The sequence below is a fragment of the Misgurnus anguillicaudatus genome, chromosome 14 (genome assembly GCF_027580225.2).
Source record: "Misgurnus anguillicaudatus chromosome 14, ASM2758022v2, whole genome shotgun sequence".
NCBI lineage: Eukaryota > Metazoa > Chordata > Actinopteri > Cypriniformes > Cobitidae > Misgurnus > Misgurnus anguillicaudatus.
Genome location: NC_073350.2, coordinates 7,270,048 through 7,288,047, shown reverse-complemented (window position 1 = coordinate 7,288,047; position 18,000 = coordinate 7,270,048). Strand labels below are relative to the sequence as shown.

Below are 18,000 nucleotides of genomic sequence, written 5' to 3'. Positions count from 1 at the left end.
GTATGCTCACGTGTGCTCACTGTGCCATTCTGAACCCCACCCCCGATGGGACGTTTGTCTTATCGGTCACAGTTGGACGCCGATAAAAGCCCCCCCTCTCTTTGCCCGTGCACGACGCTGGAGGTGACGTATGGTTCTTACTATTGTTGACCCCCGGTACCCAGCTAAAGCTAAATTTATCCCACGAAGGCTCCTAGACCCAGAGAAAACCTGTAGAGATAAATACTTACCCTGTATCGAGCTAAAGCTATACCCACTCTACACAGACTCGTAGACCCAGAGGAAACCTGTAGAGAGAAATACTCACCCTGTATCGAGCTAAAGCTATACCCACTCTACACAGACTCGTAGACCCAGAGAAAACCTGTAGAGAGAGATACTTACCTTGAACCAAGCTAAAGCTAAACCTACCCCACGCCGACTCGTAAGCCCAGAGGAAACCTGTAGGAGAGAAATACTTACCTTGAACCAAGCTAAAGCTAAACCTACCCCACGCCGACTCGTAAGCCCAGAGGAAACCTGTAGGAGAGAAATACTTACCTTGAACCAAGCTAAAGCTAAACCTACCCCACACCAACTCGTAAGCCCAGAGGAAACCTGTAGGAGAGAAATACTTATTTTGAACCAAGTTAAAGCTAAACTCGCCCCACGAAGACTCGTAGCTCAGAGAGACCTCTTGGAAAAGTGTGATACCTACCTGTATTAAGCGTAGTTGAGTCCAACCCACGAAGACCCCGGAACACGGGAGCCTGGTCGTGAGGAAACAAAAAGGATTGGAGTTAGGTAGTTGTTCTCTGCCTTCCCTGATACTTACATTGTGTTTATTTTGCCCTCAGGAGGAGAGAGGAGTGCCACGAGGTCAACAGAAATGCAGGAGGTGGACCGTAGACGAAGGAGCTCCATCCGGTCCTTTCCCTGCTGTCCCTTGCCAGTGCTGGCCGGATTTCCCTTCGCCATCCCCCTCTGGCCCCCTAGCTCCCCCCTGAGGGAAAGAAGAAGCCTCATTTTAGATTTCCCTTCCCCACTTCCCCCTTCATTTTAAATAATTTAAATAAAGATTATATTTTATTGTACTTATCTCTCGCTTTGGGGTGCTTTTGGGACCTCCTCGAGGTGGAACTTAGGGAGGGGCGTGACACACAAAGTCTGTGGTCCGCTCCGAACTGTGACATATCAACTCTTCTTAGTTACAGTCCATGCTAAAAAGTTTTGTGTTTCTCCGCATTTTATCCCTCTCAGAATCATAAAGCCACAACTTACCATCATTAAGGTTCATCGTCTCTATGAAGGTGTGTTCAGTAAGCGCCATGAGATGTTAAGACTATGCTTTCAGGGGTCATTTCTATAGTTTTAAACTAGGAAATGTGTTTTGAAAGAGTTGAGTCTCTTAAACCACGATGAAGAGTGTTGATGTGTTTCTCTGAGCATGAATCAAGTAATGGTTGGTGATCGTTATCACAGGTCATTGCTATTGATGAATGTTCTTTAATCCTAATAAGCTTAAAGAAAAGAAATGCATGATCTGAGTGGTTTTGTTATTTGAGATTGGAAAGAAAGAATGTGATAAAGGTTTTTCATTTCTATAAACAAAAATTAATATGCGTCTTTTTTTCTTGTCATCATGTGACAGTGCAGTTACTTCAACAAACATACTGATAGATTTTTGGTGGAGTACACTATTGGTGTTAGTTTTTTCAAGCTCACACTACAGTAACGAAAAACATGAATCACTTTGTTGTTCAAACTGCGCAATGAGGTTTTATTCACTTTGTTCTCTTGGTTTATCTGCATGCATACTACAACACACTGCTGACGAGGTGCAGATACTACAAAACACTCCATAAAGAGGCGTTCCCGAACATCAGTGAAAACATCTTTTCACATAAGTTCTGGAAAGAAATTTCATTGATCAGTGCGTTCACACTAGATGTGGAAGAGGCGGCAGTGCGAGTGATTTACATGTTAAGTCAATGCAAAGATGCGAATAGGCATGTAGGCATCCTGCGGCGCGGTACACACAAATGGCGCGGGAAACGCGCAAGTTGAAAAATCGGAACTTTGGCAGATATTCGTCCCACGTAAACCAAACAAGAGCTTGATCTAGTAGTGATGTGATTACAGGAAGCAAGCGTAGTCACTACAGCCCCTCCAATGACACGAATTTCTGTGTGAATGTTTCGAATGACTAGAATTTCAAGTGCGGCTTTCACGTGTGAATGAAGCGAGTAAACTCAAAATTATTAATAGCACATTTTTGCCATCCTTTACCGCGTTTGTTGTAACGCAGTTATAGTTTTGTGTTTCTGAGCATTTTGTCCCTCTCAGAATCAGCTGTTCTCCCGTAGTAGACTATTTCAGTAGAACGTCGCAAAGTAGCAGTTAAATTCACGCATGTGCAATACAACACCAGAATTCCATTGCCGTTCCACCAGAGGCTGCTGCTTAAAGTCCCTAATGAGAGGTAGAGGGAGAGTGTTACTGCGCCGAGTCGAAGTACTCCCAAAAGTGCTATTCCGCCATACATTATAGTTACCCTTTTTAACCCGCTTTTAAAAGCACCATGTTTTATTTTGTGCCACCATATTTGGTCGTATAACTACTCGTTTTAAATAAGGAAAACGTTGATGTGTTTGGTCATTTCTAACTTGATCTCTGTTTGGTACCATTGAATGAACTGGGCTAAGCTAAGTGCTACCAAAGTCTCGTCGCGCGCCACAGTGCTTAAGTGCACGCACTAAGATTAATATGACAAAACGATGGAGTATCCCTTTAAGGACCTTTGGCGACTGCAACAAGCTCTGATATAATGTCCATCCAAGAATTTTGTAGCAGACCATGAAAATCTGTATGTGACAGCAAAATGCCCCAAAATCCAACGTGCAATCAGTCGCAACCTGCAGGCCGTGAGACTCAAACCTGCAACTCTCGGGTTACAAGCTCAACTCTCTTACAACTAGGCTACGACTTCCCCTGCCTCCGATGTATCCCTAATACTATAAAGTAATGCATTGTTATTAACAGATTAACACAAATCCATTCATTAACTACAGTCCATGCTAAAAGGATTTATAGTTTTGTGTTTTTGCGCATTTTATCCCTCTTAGAATCATTAAGCCACAACTTACCATCATTAAGGTTCATCGTCTCTATGAAGGTGTGTTTGGTAAGCGCCATGAGATGTTAAGATTATGCTTTCAGGGGTCATTTCTATAGTTTTAAACTAGGAAATGTGTTTTGAAAGAGTTGAGTCTCTTAAACCATGATGAAGAGTGTTGATGTGTTTCTCTGAGCATGAATCAAGGAATGGTTGGTGATAGTTGTCACAGATCATTGCTATTGATGAATGTTCTTTAATCCTAATAAGCTTAAAGAAAAGAAATGCATGATCTGAGTGGTTTTGTTATTTGAGATTGGAAAGAAAGAATGTGATAAAGGTTATTTCATTTCTGTAAACAAACATTAATATGCATCTTTTTTTCTTGTTGTCATGTGACAGTGCACCTACCCACTAAACACAGGACGTCGAATAGACGTGCAGATCGTGTCTATATGGGGTCCGTCGGTCCATGACCAATTCTGGACATCTATTCGACGTCCAAACTAGGTCCACTATTTGGACGTCCAACCATGACCCTACTTGGACGTCATATTTACGGGCAACATTTGACGTTTAAACTGGGTAATTTTTTGGACGTCATTTGGACGTCATATTTACGGGCAACATTTGACGTTTAAACTGGGTAATTTTTTGGACGTCATTTGGACGTCATATTTACGGGCAACATTTGACGTTTAAACTGGGTAATTTTTTGGACGTCATTTGGACGTCTATGACAGGCCTATGTCTATATTACATGATTAGGCCTATAAAAAAAAATTTATTTACAAATATCAGCATTATTGTACCAACATGATTAATACTTACGAATAGTCTATATTATTTTATACAGTACTGTGTTTTCTGCTTTCTTTATTTATATACAAATTCATCTAAATGTACAATTAAAAATCTGTAATTAAATGCGTAGTTCGTTATATGAAAATATATGACCCCATACTAACAATTTAACATGAAAATATTGTCACATATTCTCATAATGTTGCGTTCGTGTTATGAATGCAATAAGTGTGCCTTATATACAAAATTAACATATGGCCATGTGGCTGAGTGGTTAGCGAGACTGGCTTGTAACCCAGAGATCGGTGGTTCGAAACCCACGGCCGACAGGAAATGACTGAAGCGTTCGGTGTTGCAGTGGACGGGTAAAGTGCAGAGACAATCATTTCTTTTCGCTTTTTTCATGTCTTTTTTCCTTACACGGAGGTCTTACGGATGTAAACATTTAGACGTGCAGAAGACGTCGCAAAAAAGACGTCGCCCGGCGTTACAAAACAACCCCTTTTATGGACCGAATTCGGACGTCCAAAAATTACATGAAAAAGACGTCATTCTGACGTCACTTTGCGCAGTGGGTACTTTAACAAACTGACAGATTTTTGGTAGAGTACAATATTGGTGTTAATATTTTCAAGCTCGCACTACAGTAATGAAAAACCTGAATAACTTTGTTGCTCAAACTGCGCAATGAGGTTTTATTCACTTTGTTGTCTTGGTTTATCTGCATGCATACTACAACACACTGCTGACGAGGTGCACATACTACAAAACACTCCATAAAGAGGCGTTCCCGAACATCAGTGAAAACACATATTTTCACATAAGTTCTGGAGAAAATTTTCATTGATCAGTGCGTTCACACCAGACGTGAAATAGGCGGCAGTGCGAGTGATTTACATGTTAAGACAATGCAAAGATGCGAATAGGCATGTAGGCATCCTGCGGCGCGGTACACACGAATGGCGCGGAAAACGCGTGAGTTGAAAAAATCTGAACTTTGGCAGATATTTGTCCCTCGTTAACCAAACAAGAGCTTGTTCTAGTAGTGACGTGATTACAGGAAGCGAGCGGAGTCACTACAGCCCCTCCAATGACACGAATTTCCGTGTGAATGTTTCGAATGACTAGAATTTCAAGTGCGGCTTTGACGCGTGAATGAAGCGAGTAAACTCAAAATTATTAATAGCACATTTTTGCCATCCTTTACCGCGTTTGTTGTGAACGCTGTTATAGTTGTGTTTCTGAGCATTTTGTCCCTCTCAGAATCATAAAGCCACAACTTACCGCCATTGAGGTTCATCGTCTCTCTGAAGGTCTGTTGGGTAAGCACCATGAGATGTCAAGACTATTCTTTCAGGGATCATTTCTATAGTTTTCAACTAGGAAATGTGTTTCGAAAGAGTTGTGTCTCTTGAACCACGATGAAGAGTGTTGATGTGTTTCTCTGAGCATGAATCAAGGGATGGTTGGTGATAGTTTTCACAGGTCATTGCTATTGATGAATGTTCTTTAATCCTAATAAGCTTAAAGAAGAGAAATGCATGATCTGAGTGGGTTTGTTTATCACGATTAAGAAATACATTGTTATGAAAATAATTTAACTTTCTTAGACAAAATTACTTTCGGGAGTACTTTGGCTTGTCTGAAAAATCTGCTCCTCTTCTTGCTTGCATAATGAGAGATAGAGGGAGAGTGTTACTGCACTGAGTCAAAGTACTCCCAAAAGTGCTATTCCGCCATACATTATAGTTACCCTTTTTAACCTGCTTTTAAAAGCACCACATTTTATTTTGTGCCACCATATTTGATCATATAACTACTTGTTTTAAATGAGGAAAACGTTGATGTGTTTGGTCATTTCTAACTTCATCTCTGTTTGGTACCATTGGATGAACTGGGCTAAGCTAAGTGCTACCAAAGTCTCGTCGCGCGCCACAGTGCTTAAGTGCACGCACTAAGATTAATATGACAAAACGATGGAGTATCCCTTTAAGGACCTTTGGCGACTGCAACAAGCTCCGATATGATGTCCATCCAAGAATTTTGTAGCAGACCATGAAAATCTGTATGTGACAGCAAAATGCCCCAAAATCCAATCTGCAACCAGTCACAACCTGCAGGCCATGAGACTCAAACCTGCAAGTTAAGTTTTTGTGTTGCTGGCTTCAAAAACAGATGCATGAGTGCCGCCACCATTGCTTTACAGCAGGGGTGCCCAACCCTGCTCCCGGAGGGCCACCATCCTGCCGACCCCAGCCCCAACGCAGCTCCCAAACACCTGTCTGTAATTATCAAGCAATCCTGAACACCTTGATAAGCTGCTTCAGCTGTGTTTGATTGGGGTTGGAGCTAAAATCTGCAGGATGGCAGCCCTCCAGGAACAGGGCCGGGCACCCCTGCTTTACAGGTTGCAGAAGCAGAAGTTCAGATTGTCAGTGCTCAGACCATATGCCGCACACTGCAACAATTCGGTTTGACATTTACAACTCTTCACTGGGCTGCATCCGACATGACAGCTGCAACAGCCAATGAGAGCATGCAAGCTTCAACAGGATGTTCAGTGCTTTTACAGCTAAAACAAGACACTCACAAACATGGCAAGAAAGAGAAGTATTGAAGAAAGAATATCGACTTATATAAAAACAGAATATAAGAATATAAAAACAGTGCTTTTATATTGTGTCATGCAAGAACAACCACAACATTTGTTTTTCTCAATTAACGTTGGATCTCACGTTTTTGTTGAAATCACACACGTGATGCCTGTAGTAATGGTCTAATGGTCTGTTCGAATAATCCAGTGTGTGCTTTCTGAGGATTATGTAGTTAAAAATTGTTTGACACAGTCCCTGTGGTCTCCCATGGATTTAAATTTGTTTAAGATGTCAAAGTCATCCAGTGTGTCCCAGACCTTACTTTCTTTGTCATTGGAGTGGTTTCCCGGACAGGGATTAGCTTAAACCAGGGGCCTCATTTATAAAATGCTGTGTAAAAACCATCCTACATTTGATCTTACGATCATTTAACAAAAATGCGTACATGTGATTTATAAACCGAACCAAATCTATAAATCGCAAATGAACTTGAACTTGTGCGCGCAGCCGAGCAGTTTCAGATCTCCGCCTTTAAACGATGCGTAATTAATGTAAGAAAAGAGTGCTTGTCAATGTTTAAACCCAATTTCAAACAGCAAGAACAGCTAATATTTCCAAAAACCTGCAGCAATCAGACAAGCAAAAGTGCGTACATCTGCTCAGACCTTGCCGTGGCGCTAAGCACTTTTCCACGTCAAAGACAGTTTTTATAAATATGGACTTTGCAGTGGATTTTTGCCTACGCACACTTTACGATCAAATATGTGCGTACGCACGCTTTATAAATGAGGCCCCAGGACTAGGCCTTAGTTTAATTATAAAATATAACTAGTTTTAACAAATATGCCTTCCTAAAAACACTACTTAGTCAGTGGAAGTTGTTTTCAGTTTGGACAGCTTTTTCATTTATTTTAGCCTAGGACTAGTCTAATCCCTGTCTGGGAAACCGCCCCATTATCAGTGAGTGGGTGTTTTTAAAATGCGAGGACGCGTCTTAGGAAGGCTGCATGTCTTGGCTGCCACGTCATCATGCATCATCATAGACATTTCAATTCGAAGGATGCTTCAAAGGCAGCATTTGTTTCTTGTCCTTCATTCGGCCTCTTTTAAAGAATGCACAAAGTATATCCTTCGTGGCCTTAAATCCCCCAGAATTTTTTGCACACATTCCAAAAACATCACAAGAATTGAGTTGTCACCCTGCCCAGTTTCATTCTGAAATACAAGCCAAAGCAAAATGGTAGCAAACGAGTTGGCACAGAGCTCATCTAATTTGTTATGACATTTGTTTTTAGAGAGGACATTAATGTTATCCTCTGTTTTGCTGTAAATTATTCACATAATGTTAAACTGCCCATGTTGTAAAGAACTGGGAGACAACAAGTGGTTGATACATGATTCTCATTCACTGTAGTGCATTAATGGAAATGACTTAATTCAGTATTAAACATTAAAAATATTGATCATACGTGGTGCGAAAATTTCCATTTTTATATTCTATGAATGGCTTCCATCTAGACACAGCTCCAATAGTTTTGTGCCGTTTATTACCAACATATCACAAAAACTGCACAGCACTGATGTAAAGGCAACTTATAAAATGCTTAATAAAACTGATTTTTAACAGTGTATGTTTTTCAACAGTGCAAGTCAAAGTCAGTGGCACTGCAGGTTTATCCACAGCTTTCTCTGTCCAGTGTCAAACATGAGTATGATTAGGCCAAAACAACACGCGTCACATTGTCCCATCACTCCAGTGGGTCACCCATTGCTTTTGAGGAAAATTAAAGTCTTGTCCAGACATTTCGAGAAATTGTTTTTCCTTGCGCAGGATCTTCACAGCATGATACCGGGCCACTTTATCTCTGTACTGAACTCTTTGGAAGAAACCACACTGTAAGAGAGAAAGAGGCAGAACATCAGTTTTTTTATCAGTTTAATACTTTACATCAGGGGTGCCCAACCCTGCTCCCGGAGGGCCACCATCCTGCAGACCCCAGCAACCCCAATCAAACACAGCTGAAGCAGCTAATCAAGGTGTTCAGGATTGCTTGATAATTACAGACAGGTGTGTTGGAGCTGGGTTGGAACCAAAGTCTGCAGAATGGCAGCCCTCCTGGGGTGCGTTCCACTCCAGTTTTAGACACACACTCGCAAACTTCCCTAAGCACTTCCCCTCGGGGGAATCCCTGTCGCCATTTTGAAGTGCTTTCCACTTCGTCAAGTGGAAGAGGGAAGTTTGTATGGACAGACCCTGCTTCATATGTACACTCCATGCAGCTTCATATCCCACAATGCAACACGATTGTGACGTCACTTCAGCAGCTCGCGCTTTGCACATGGAGGGGGCGGTATCCACTTTCCATGTGATCAAGGGCTTAGGGCGATCCATTTGAACCCACTTCAAGTGTTCCACCAGTAGTGGGCACTCAAACAACGTAAGTAATGGCGTACATCCGAGTGAAAAAGACTGAGGGAAGTTAGCGAGGGAAGTTAATAAAAAAACGAACTGGAACGCAGGGCAGGAGCAGGGTTGGGCACCCCTGCTTTACATCAATTTATGACATAGGGGCGGTTTCCCGGACAGGGATTAGTTTAATCCAGGACTAGGCCTTAGTTTAATTAGAAAATAAAACTAGTTTCAACAAACATGCCTTACTAAATCATTCCCTGTGTGCATTTTGAGGCAAAACAAAGGGCACTGGTATATTTTAAGATATGTCAGTACAAGTTGTTTTCAGTTTGGGCAGCTGTTAAATTTTTTTTAGTCTAGGACTAGTCTAATCCCTGTCCGGGAAACCGCCCCATATAGTTTTACCTTAAGCTCAGAATCCAAAATGAACACTTGCCACACATGATTTATAGGTGAAGTGTGTGATTTTATTGCAAGTAGCATCACCAGACATTACTCAGAGCAAAAGGAAAAATGAGACTACAATAATTTGATTTCCTAAAACATGCTCACAGTATTGAATGACTGGACATTTCACAAAGGCACTGATTGTGTATGAAAAATCACTAGCATTACATTTATTAACCAAAGGACAAATAATATATATGCTATCTAAAGACATATTGTTTCACCATTGGCACGTGTGGCAAGACACTCAATTTGGCTCCATTTATTTTAGATTCATTTAGCTTTGTTGTTTTTAGCTGATGCTGCTTTAGCTTTAACAACCCTGTCACTGCTCCTCAAACGTATCTCACATTCAGCTCTCCAGGGGCCTCATTTATAAAATGCTACATAGAAACCATCCTACATTTGATCTTACGATCATTTATCAAAAATGCGTACGTGTGATTCATAAACCGAACTTACGCACAGAAAACACAAGTACCCCTCTTCTTTTAGATGTGAAATTTATAAATCGCAAATGATCTTAAACTTGTGCGCAGTTGAGCAGTTTCAAACATCTGCCTTTAAACGATGCCTAATTAATGTCATTGACAAGCATTCTTTGTATGTCTATGTTTAAACCTAATTTTCGAGCAGAAAGAATGGCTTATATTTCCAAAAACCTGCGGGAATCAGACAACCAAACGTGTGCGTACGTCTGGTCAGACCCTGACATGCGTACTTTTCCACGACACTTTTCAAAGACAGTTTTTATAAATATGGACTTTGCCGTGGATTTTTGCATACGCATGCTTTATAAATGAGGCCCCAGATGTCTAAAGAGATCATTTCTTCTAATGCTAAAACCACAACTGGTGACTTGTATGTTATTTTTAAGGCAACGTCTTCCCAAAAACATTAAGTGTGTAGAACAGAAGAAAAACAGAAAATGGAAATGAAAACAAGACAGGTTTGAAAGGCTGAAGAGAATTTGTATGATTTCAGTCAGAATAGATTTGTGACTTTGTGAAATCCACACTAAAGTCTCATAATGTAATGGTGAGATTTGGGGCATCAAAGTTTGATTTCAGTCATTGATTTAAATCTTTGACATGATCTTACTCAGTCAATATTAAAGATATCAAGATGATTTTTTAAAGAATGTACTTTACATAACGTAGGATGAGTTTATGTAGAAAACATAAATTACACTGCTGGTTTTTCACATTTACAATAATGCCTATGACAAATAAATGTATTTTGTCTTGGTGGACAAGATCTGTTTCTTTGGTTGTTTTTGTTTAAATTAAACAGAACACCATTTATTTGAATGATTTTTTATATTTTGTCCTATTTAAGAATCCCTTTTAGCAAGAAAAAAAATATTTTGTTATATAGGAAGGGTCAATATATTGAAGAATTGTCACTATATTGGTAATTATACAGAATAATACATTATGATAATATATTACAGTATACTTAATAATACATAAGAAATTGCCGCTTTCCATATATTGGAACTGTATGTGTATCTGTATGTGTTAACATACTGTATTTACATTTATATGTAAATAAGTATGAGCAATATAAACATAAATTTTACCCTTTATATAATAAACCTGCACTTCTTTATTTAATCATTAGCGTACCTTCCCTTTTTCTTGCGTTCCAGCACTTCTCACAAATTGCCGGTACTGTGCCTCTCTGAGTCAAAGCGTCAGTGAATGGGTGATTAATAGTAATGACATGACACTACAGCGAGGGGGCACTAGTTGAATTATCTAATTTATCATCGACAAATCATGCAAATTAAAGACACCTATCTAACAGGTTTTTTTTATTTGAATACCTAGTGATAACTTTATTATCCTGGCCTCAGAAAGGGACCTAAAGGATCTGTGTGTCAAAACTACAACCGGATTACTCTAAAAATAAAGAGGTATTTTTACACCATGTTGGGTTACACCATTGGACAGAACACCCGCTGGATTAAAACTGACCCAATGCTGGGTTGTTTAACCCAAATGCTGGGTTATTATAGCCCATGGTTGCATAACAACAACCCAACATTGGGTCGTCTTTAACCCAGCATTACCCATTATGGGTTTTAAATAACCCAGCCATTTTTAGAGTGATAATGTAAACACTGTGCACAAACCTCAGACGGTGATGTTAACAATAACATAACTATGAGTGGCCAGTACCAGCTGATGCTTATACCTTCACGAGCTTGTTTCATGAGGTAAAGCTCTTTTAATCTTATAAATTCAGAACAGAGTTTAGTGAAATACAAGTGAAATAATTTACCATTAAAGGTGCCGTGTGTGATTTTTACAAGGATCTCTTGACAGAAATGCAAAATAATATAAAAAACTATATAATCAGGGGTGTATAAAGGACTTTTTATAATGAACCATTATGTTTTTATTACCTTAGAATGAGACGTTTTTATCTATATACATAGAGGGTCCCCTTACGTGGAGGTCGCCATTTTGTGCCGCCATGTTTCTACAGAAGCCCTTAACGAACAAACTTTTTTTACTAAGTTGTCTCTTACAATGACATGTTTTACCGGTGGCGGCTACTGTAGCTTCTCTATGCGTTTCAAAAGCGAGGGGTGAGCCGTGGACTGAGCCATTATTGGTTGCAATTCACAACCTCACGACTAGATGCTGCTAAAATTTACACACTGCACCTTTAAATGTGATAAATGTATCACCAAACTGCTAAGTAATCTTCTACTTCCTACATGCATGCACACTCGTACGCACGTGCATGCACACATACACACACATTTTTTAAAGAGCCCAAGGCATGAAAATGTTAGCATTGCCACTTTGTAGGTGTAAGCAAAAATGTGTCGTTTTGGTTGTGTCTTTTAAAATGCAAATGAGCATTATAATAAGATCTCCCTATGACATCATAAGGAGGGCCAAATTTCAATTACCTAATTTTTGCTCACACCTACAAAGTGGCAATGCTAACATTTTCATGCCATGACCACCTTAATATATTGCATATATCGCATTAAATTATCCAATATATTTACATATATTTTAACATTACATTTTTAGGATAAATGTAAACACATTATTATTGATTCTGTGTATCAAGACAGATAGCAATAGACCCGGGGGCAGATCAGCCACAGAGTTTATTGCTATCTGAGAAGGTACTAACGAAATTGATAGAAAGTAAAACGAGACCCGTTTCCTGTCTCCAGCTTCTGTTTCTATTTTTACTGTTCTAGTATTGTATTGTCTTGGTCATTATAAAGATAATAAACACGAATAACATGCAAAATGAGATGACAGTTATTTGAACATAACAATGATAATAGGACTTGTGATTCACACTTGATCTCTTCACGGTGCTTTACCTCATCATGGACGCACTAGAGGTAGATGAGGGTTTAAGGTTGATCTTATTGAAGATCTGTGGACTGTATCCTCTCGGCATCAGACGGCTGCATCTGCAGTTCAGCACGGTAATACTCTGTTTCATAGTGAGCCTTCTTCTCCGTACGTTTGAAAAAACCACACTGGTCCATCACACAAAACATTACACAACAGAAATCAACAAACAAATGTAGGTACAGAAAGAAGAAAAGAGTAAGAATTAGAAGTGGAAGAGTGTATATCAATCCAATTCCAGTCACGTATTCCCAGTGACAAGTTTTTAGTAAAGTAGTACCAGATGAGTCATCTTAAACCGGGTCTACACAGTGCAAATTCTGACCGCGAGTCTCTGCACATGCCATGACGACTTTGTTTCAACAATAGCTTGTGCTACCAAGTACAGTGGACAAATGATCCTAAGAAGCTCTTAAAAAGATCATTGATGTGCATGTGTTGTGGCAAAAACAAGTAGTAAAACAGATGGTTTCTAAATAGATTACATTGCACACCTACCTTCCACAGTATACACACAAGCAGTGCGAGAACAAGAATTCCTGCAAGAACGGCAATGAGAAAGATCCACCATGGGATGATGTACTTGTCGGACAGTCCGTGCTCTGGATAAACTGTTACTAACACCTGCACAAACAAGAACATTGTGTTGCTGTAACGCTAACAGTACAACAAAGCTACATTTGGTTGCAAAAAAAAAAAATATATATATATATATATATATATATATATATATATATATATATATATATATATATATATATATATATATATATATATATTGTAAGCAAACTTATTAAATGTGATAATCTTTCCAGGGCATCAGATTTTTTGCAGCAATTCTTTTACAATACTTCAACTGTTTTACATTTTACCTTTTATATATGTAATATATATTTTTATTTGTAATGTTTGTTTTATGTATGTGATGATGGAACAACCATTAAGGGGAGGTTTCCCATACAGGGCTTATCCTAGTCCCAGACTAAAATGCATGTTTGAGATGTCTTAATTAAAAAACAATTTGCACAACAAAAAACTTTCTAAGAACGTTCCCTGAAAGTTCCGAAAGCTATCAAAAACGTTCTGCCAATGTAAAAAGTGTCCAGTTTTCTTGACGTTCTAAGAACGTTGTTGTGTTGTCTGAACGTTAGAGGAATGTTACATTTTACTATTTTTAAACGTTATGACAATGTCATGTTTTAATGTTCACACAATGTTTAAAACAACAACTGTTTATTATATTGACTTGTTTGACTGTTATGTAAATGATAGAGAAACATTGCTTTTTATTATTTTATAAAACATTATTTCTGAATGTTCAGTAAAAATATTGCTGTAGAAAACACAATTCATTTATTAGGTTTAGATGTTGATGATTTGTTTATTTTAAGTCACCATTATGGTGATAGTGTTTGTTTTAGTTGGATTCTTGACCCTTGAAACAAAAAAAGAGACAGTCTATACAAAATTAGAGAAAGGAGAATTTTACCAAAGTAAAATAATGATTTGTTCCCCATAAAAAAAACAATATTTTAACTTTGTTTCAATATAGTTTTTTATCTTGGCCTTAAGAACTATTTTGATTGATATTGAATTAAAATTTTAAAGTTTCAACCAAACCAAAAATATAGTTTGGGGAAAACGAATAAATGTAGCTGTAACAAATTACAGCATTTTTTTTTAAGTGATCCAAAGTATCATTTTTACAACGCACACTCATCGCTTATATGATAGCTGACTACCTGTTGGGTTCAGGGCTTGGCTCCAAAATACTTTTTGTAGGTCTTGGGATAATACATTAACCTCCTAAGAGCTGGTGTGTCCACATACGTGTACATCACATTTTTTGGGTTGTTTGCACCATATTACTTTATTCTGTGTAACTTTTGTGTTAAGAGAGATTATTAAGAGATTATCAAATTTTGTACATGTATGTGAAATGTAATTCAATCTGTGCGTCTTTGAAATTTTTTCCATGCCTAATTCTGAAACCTATACCAGATGTAACTTTATGCCACTTGCTAGGCATGTGTAAAATGTATTATTATTTTGTGTGCATTAACATGCTTAAAAACTGAGTTCCCTTTCATAACCATAACTGTGGCAAATCAAACCAAATTTTAAGAGAAAAGAGTGTTAATGGAAATTATGTGAATAATTTAAAAATATCAGGATTTCTCTTTCTACAAATTTTATATTCTTTCTATTTTAGGTGGCGCCAGTTTGGGTATATCATGAATTACTAAATGAAAAGTAGTAATAATATTACAGTTGCTAAAAAGTCTGCATGCCGTGTAAACTGATTTGAATGCAAGCATCTGTAAAAGACATTCATTTAAAGTGAAGCAAGTCATACTTCAGTCTCTGCTGCCCATACTTTGAAATGATACAAAAAAAAGAACAAAGAGAAATGTATTCCAGATGATGTAAATAATTAAAGTGTTGCTAAAGAAAAACCCCAATGTAGCAAAATATTTTTTTTAAGAAAGGAACATTTGTGAGTTTTGCTTATAATTTTTCCACCCAATCAAATACATCTTTGTCTCAATGTGTCATCATACTGTGATAATATGTCTGTTGTCTGACCTGTGTTGAAGCATCTTTTAGCACTAGATGTTTGATGGTGGATTTAATGGTGATGTTGGCTCTGATCAGTATATCCACAGCACTGACAGATGAAAACTCCTATTCAAGACAAAGAGTGAAATGATAAAGACACATGACAGTATATTAAAGTAGGCTGCTGCCAACTGGGGAAGCTGGATTATAATATTATATAATACACAAAAAAATCCTTAAAAACAGACAGTACTTTTATTTATGTAAAACATGAAATATGACCTGGACATTTTTACCTAAAGAGGCTAATGAAATGTACCCAACTTTACTTATTTTTATGTCTATGTATTTCTGTAACATATGGCTTCTCATTGTTTTTTGTCTATACTGTGTTAGTGGGGAAAATTACCTCAATAAAAGTGCTGTTCCATACGTTTGCTCGGATTTTGAGACGGATTGAGCCAGAAAACGTGTGTAGAGGACACCTGAAGGTCAGACAGCGTGCAGAACCCAGCAAACAGTCCTGAAACATATAAGCTCATCTCATTTCGGTCACCCGCAAAAAAACCCAAAATAATGTACTGTGAGTAATATTTGACAAAAACTTATTTGTAAAAACATTCCTTCTTTTTACTTTAGGTATCAGATTTGACTCACCAGTGTGAGAGATTTCCTAGTCTCTGATGCAAGTACAGCTGGGGTGAACTCGCTTAGTGGGTTTTCGAGGACAACATCTTCTGATGTCTCCATGTGAGATCGCACCTTTCTGCTCTTGGCGTCCGCTGCATGTGGCGGTTCACCGAGGGCTAATCTGAGAGGATTTAGTGCTGACTGAGGTTCACACTGAGTGTCAGGCTGCCCTTCAAGTTGCAGAACACTGGGATACAACAACCACTTCCCATTGATCAACTCGTGCGGCCACAGAATATTCAGAGAGGCCGAGCCGAACGTCTGGAGAGACTGACCGGTGTTAGACACCTTCAAAAAAGAAAAAAATTGTTTAGAAGTTACTTGCTTTTCCTACTCAACATCCACAAAAAGGAAAAAAGCAGACACCAATGGACTGGAGTCGTGGAAATGCTTTTATGATGGATGCTGACAGGTTGAGTCCCAAATAAAAACATCAGCAACAACACAATTATATTAAATGAAAACACCACAGTTTTTCAATATTTTACTATGTTTTTAACTCAACTGAGACGTATGAATACATATATATATATTTATTCAATGCGGGCACTTAAAGGGGACATATCATGAAAATCTGACTTTTTCCATGTTTAAAGGAATAGTCTACTCATTTTCAATATTAAAATATGTTATTACCTTAACTAAGAATTGTTGATACATCCCTCTATCATCTGTGTGCGTGCACGTATGCTGCACCGCGCGCTGCGACGCTTCGATAGCATTTAGCTTAGCCCCATTCATTCAATTGTACCATTTAGAGATAAAGTTAGAAGTGACCAAACACATCAACGTTTTTCCTATTTAAGACGAGTAGTTATACGAGCAAGTTTGGTGGTACAAAATAAAACGTAGCGCTTTTCTAAGCAGATTTAAAAGAGGAACTATATTTTATGGCGTAATAGCACTTTTGGGAGTACTTCGACTCGCCTGAAAAGTCCGCTCCCCTTCTCCCTCTCATAATGGGAGAGGGAGGGTGTTACTGCGCCGAGTCGAAGTACTCCCATAAGTGCTATTACGCCATACAATATAGTTCCTCTTTTAAATCCGCTTAGAAAAGCGCTACGTTTTATTTTGTACCACCAAACTTGCTCGTATAACTACTCGAATGTGAAAATGTGAAAAAGATCAACCCAGTAACTTAGTTTTGGTAAACCATTATCTGCAAGCATGTGAAAAATTAGGTCATTGTAATTGTGATGTCAGAATAGGATAATAACGCCCCCTTTATCTGCACTATCCAACCACAGCACAGCCATTTAGTACAGAGAGAAAGAGAGAAAATAATTCACAGCACAATTGAGATTCAATTGCAACAAACCACCATCATTGTGATCAGTGTTTGCATTTCATCCGCTCATTTGCATTTTAAATGACACACCCAAAACGGCACACTTTTGCTCAGACCTAGATTTAGATTTAGTTTACATCTTAAAAAAATCTCATAATATATCCCCTTTAAAAAAATCTCATAATATGTCCCCTTTAATATTTGTACAGCGTGTCGTGAATGTGTTAGTATTTAGCCTAGCCCCATTCATTCCTTGTTGAAACACTTCCATGTTTTCCCTATTTAAAGACATGAGTAGTTACACGAGTAAGTACGGAGGCACAAAATAAAACGTGGCGATTTTTTAAGCGGAATAAAAATGAGAACTATATTGGCACTATATGGCAGAAGAGCACTTAGTTCGCAGCACTTCAACCTCAGCGCACAGTAACATCATCACTCCTGACTACTCCCCCTCTTGCTTACCATTGTTGCTTTGGATTGGGGTTAGAACAACTTTCTGTTACATAAAATGACACCCTAACCCAAACCCAACTCTAACCCCAACATCAAGCAAAAACAGTTTAAATTTCTGACAAATAAATGTATAAACCACTGCCATTCTAACCCAGACCCAACTTCATCCTCACGCAAAAACAGTTTAAAATAAAAAAAACACAAATCTAACCCCAAAACCAATCGACAAAGGTTTGAAAAAAGGAAAAAAAATTAGTAAACAA

At 38.4% G+C, this 18,000-nt stretch overlaps 1 protein-coding gene and 3 non-coding genes across 6 annotated transcripts in view; 3 read left to right on the top strand and 1 right to left on the bottom strand.

The window, feature by feature from the left end:
- Nucleotides 1-1,317: 1,317 nt before the first annotated feature.
- LOC141369578 (small nucleolar RNA U3) lies at nucleotides 1,318-1,531 on the top strand. The gene has a single exon (XR_012373375.1). It is a non-coding gene; the product is annotated as a small nucleolar RNA U3 (small nucleolar RNA).
- A 1,651-nt stretch (nucleotides 1,532-3,182) lies between these two features.
- LOC141369600 (small nucleolar RNA U3) lies at nucleotides 3,183-3,396 on the top strand. Its single transcript, XR_012373397.1, has one exon. It is a non-coding gene; the product is annotated as a small nucleolar RNA U3 (small nucleolar RNA).
- A 1,843-nt stretch (nucleotides 3,397-5,239) lies between these two features.
- LOC141369584 (small nucleolar RNA U3) lies at nucleotides 5,240-5,453 on the top strand. Its single transcript, XR_012373381.1, has one exon. It is a non-coding gene; the product is annotated as a small nucleolar RNA U3 (small nucleolar RNA).
- Nucleotides 5,454-8,022: 2,569 nt separating this feature from the next.
- The window catches only part of itga7 (integrin, alpha 7), a 62,495-nt gene continuing 52,517 nt past the window's right edge, over nucleotides 8,023-18,000 (bottom strand). Inside the window, exons 20-25 of one of the 3 annotated variants that reach the window (XM_073875797.1) lie at nucleotides 15,961-16,281; nucleotides 15,713-15,826; nucleotides 15,331-15,429; nucleotides 13,243-13,368; nucleotides 12,727-12,872; nucleotides 8,245-8,386 (exon numbers count right to left, since the gene is read on the bottom strand). In XM_073875797.1, the coding sequence (XP_073731898.1) occupies nucleotides 12,756-12,872; nucleotides 13,243-13,368; nucleotides 15,331-15,429; nucleotides 15,713-15,826; nucleotides 15,961-16,281 (777 nt within the window). In that variant the 3' untranslated portion in view covers nucleotides 8,245-8,386; nucleotides 12,727-12,755. Of the gene's footprint in view, nucleotides 8,387-12,710; nucleotides 12,873-13,242; nucleotides 13,369-15,330; nucleotides 15,430-15,712; nucleotides 15,827-15,960; nucleotides 16,282-18,000 lie in introns of all 3 variants that reach the window. The other 2 variants (XM_073875798.1, XM_073875796.1) reach the window with 2 other exon arrangements.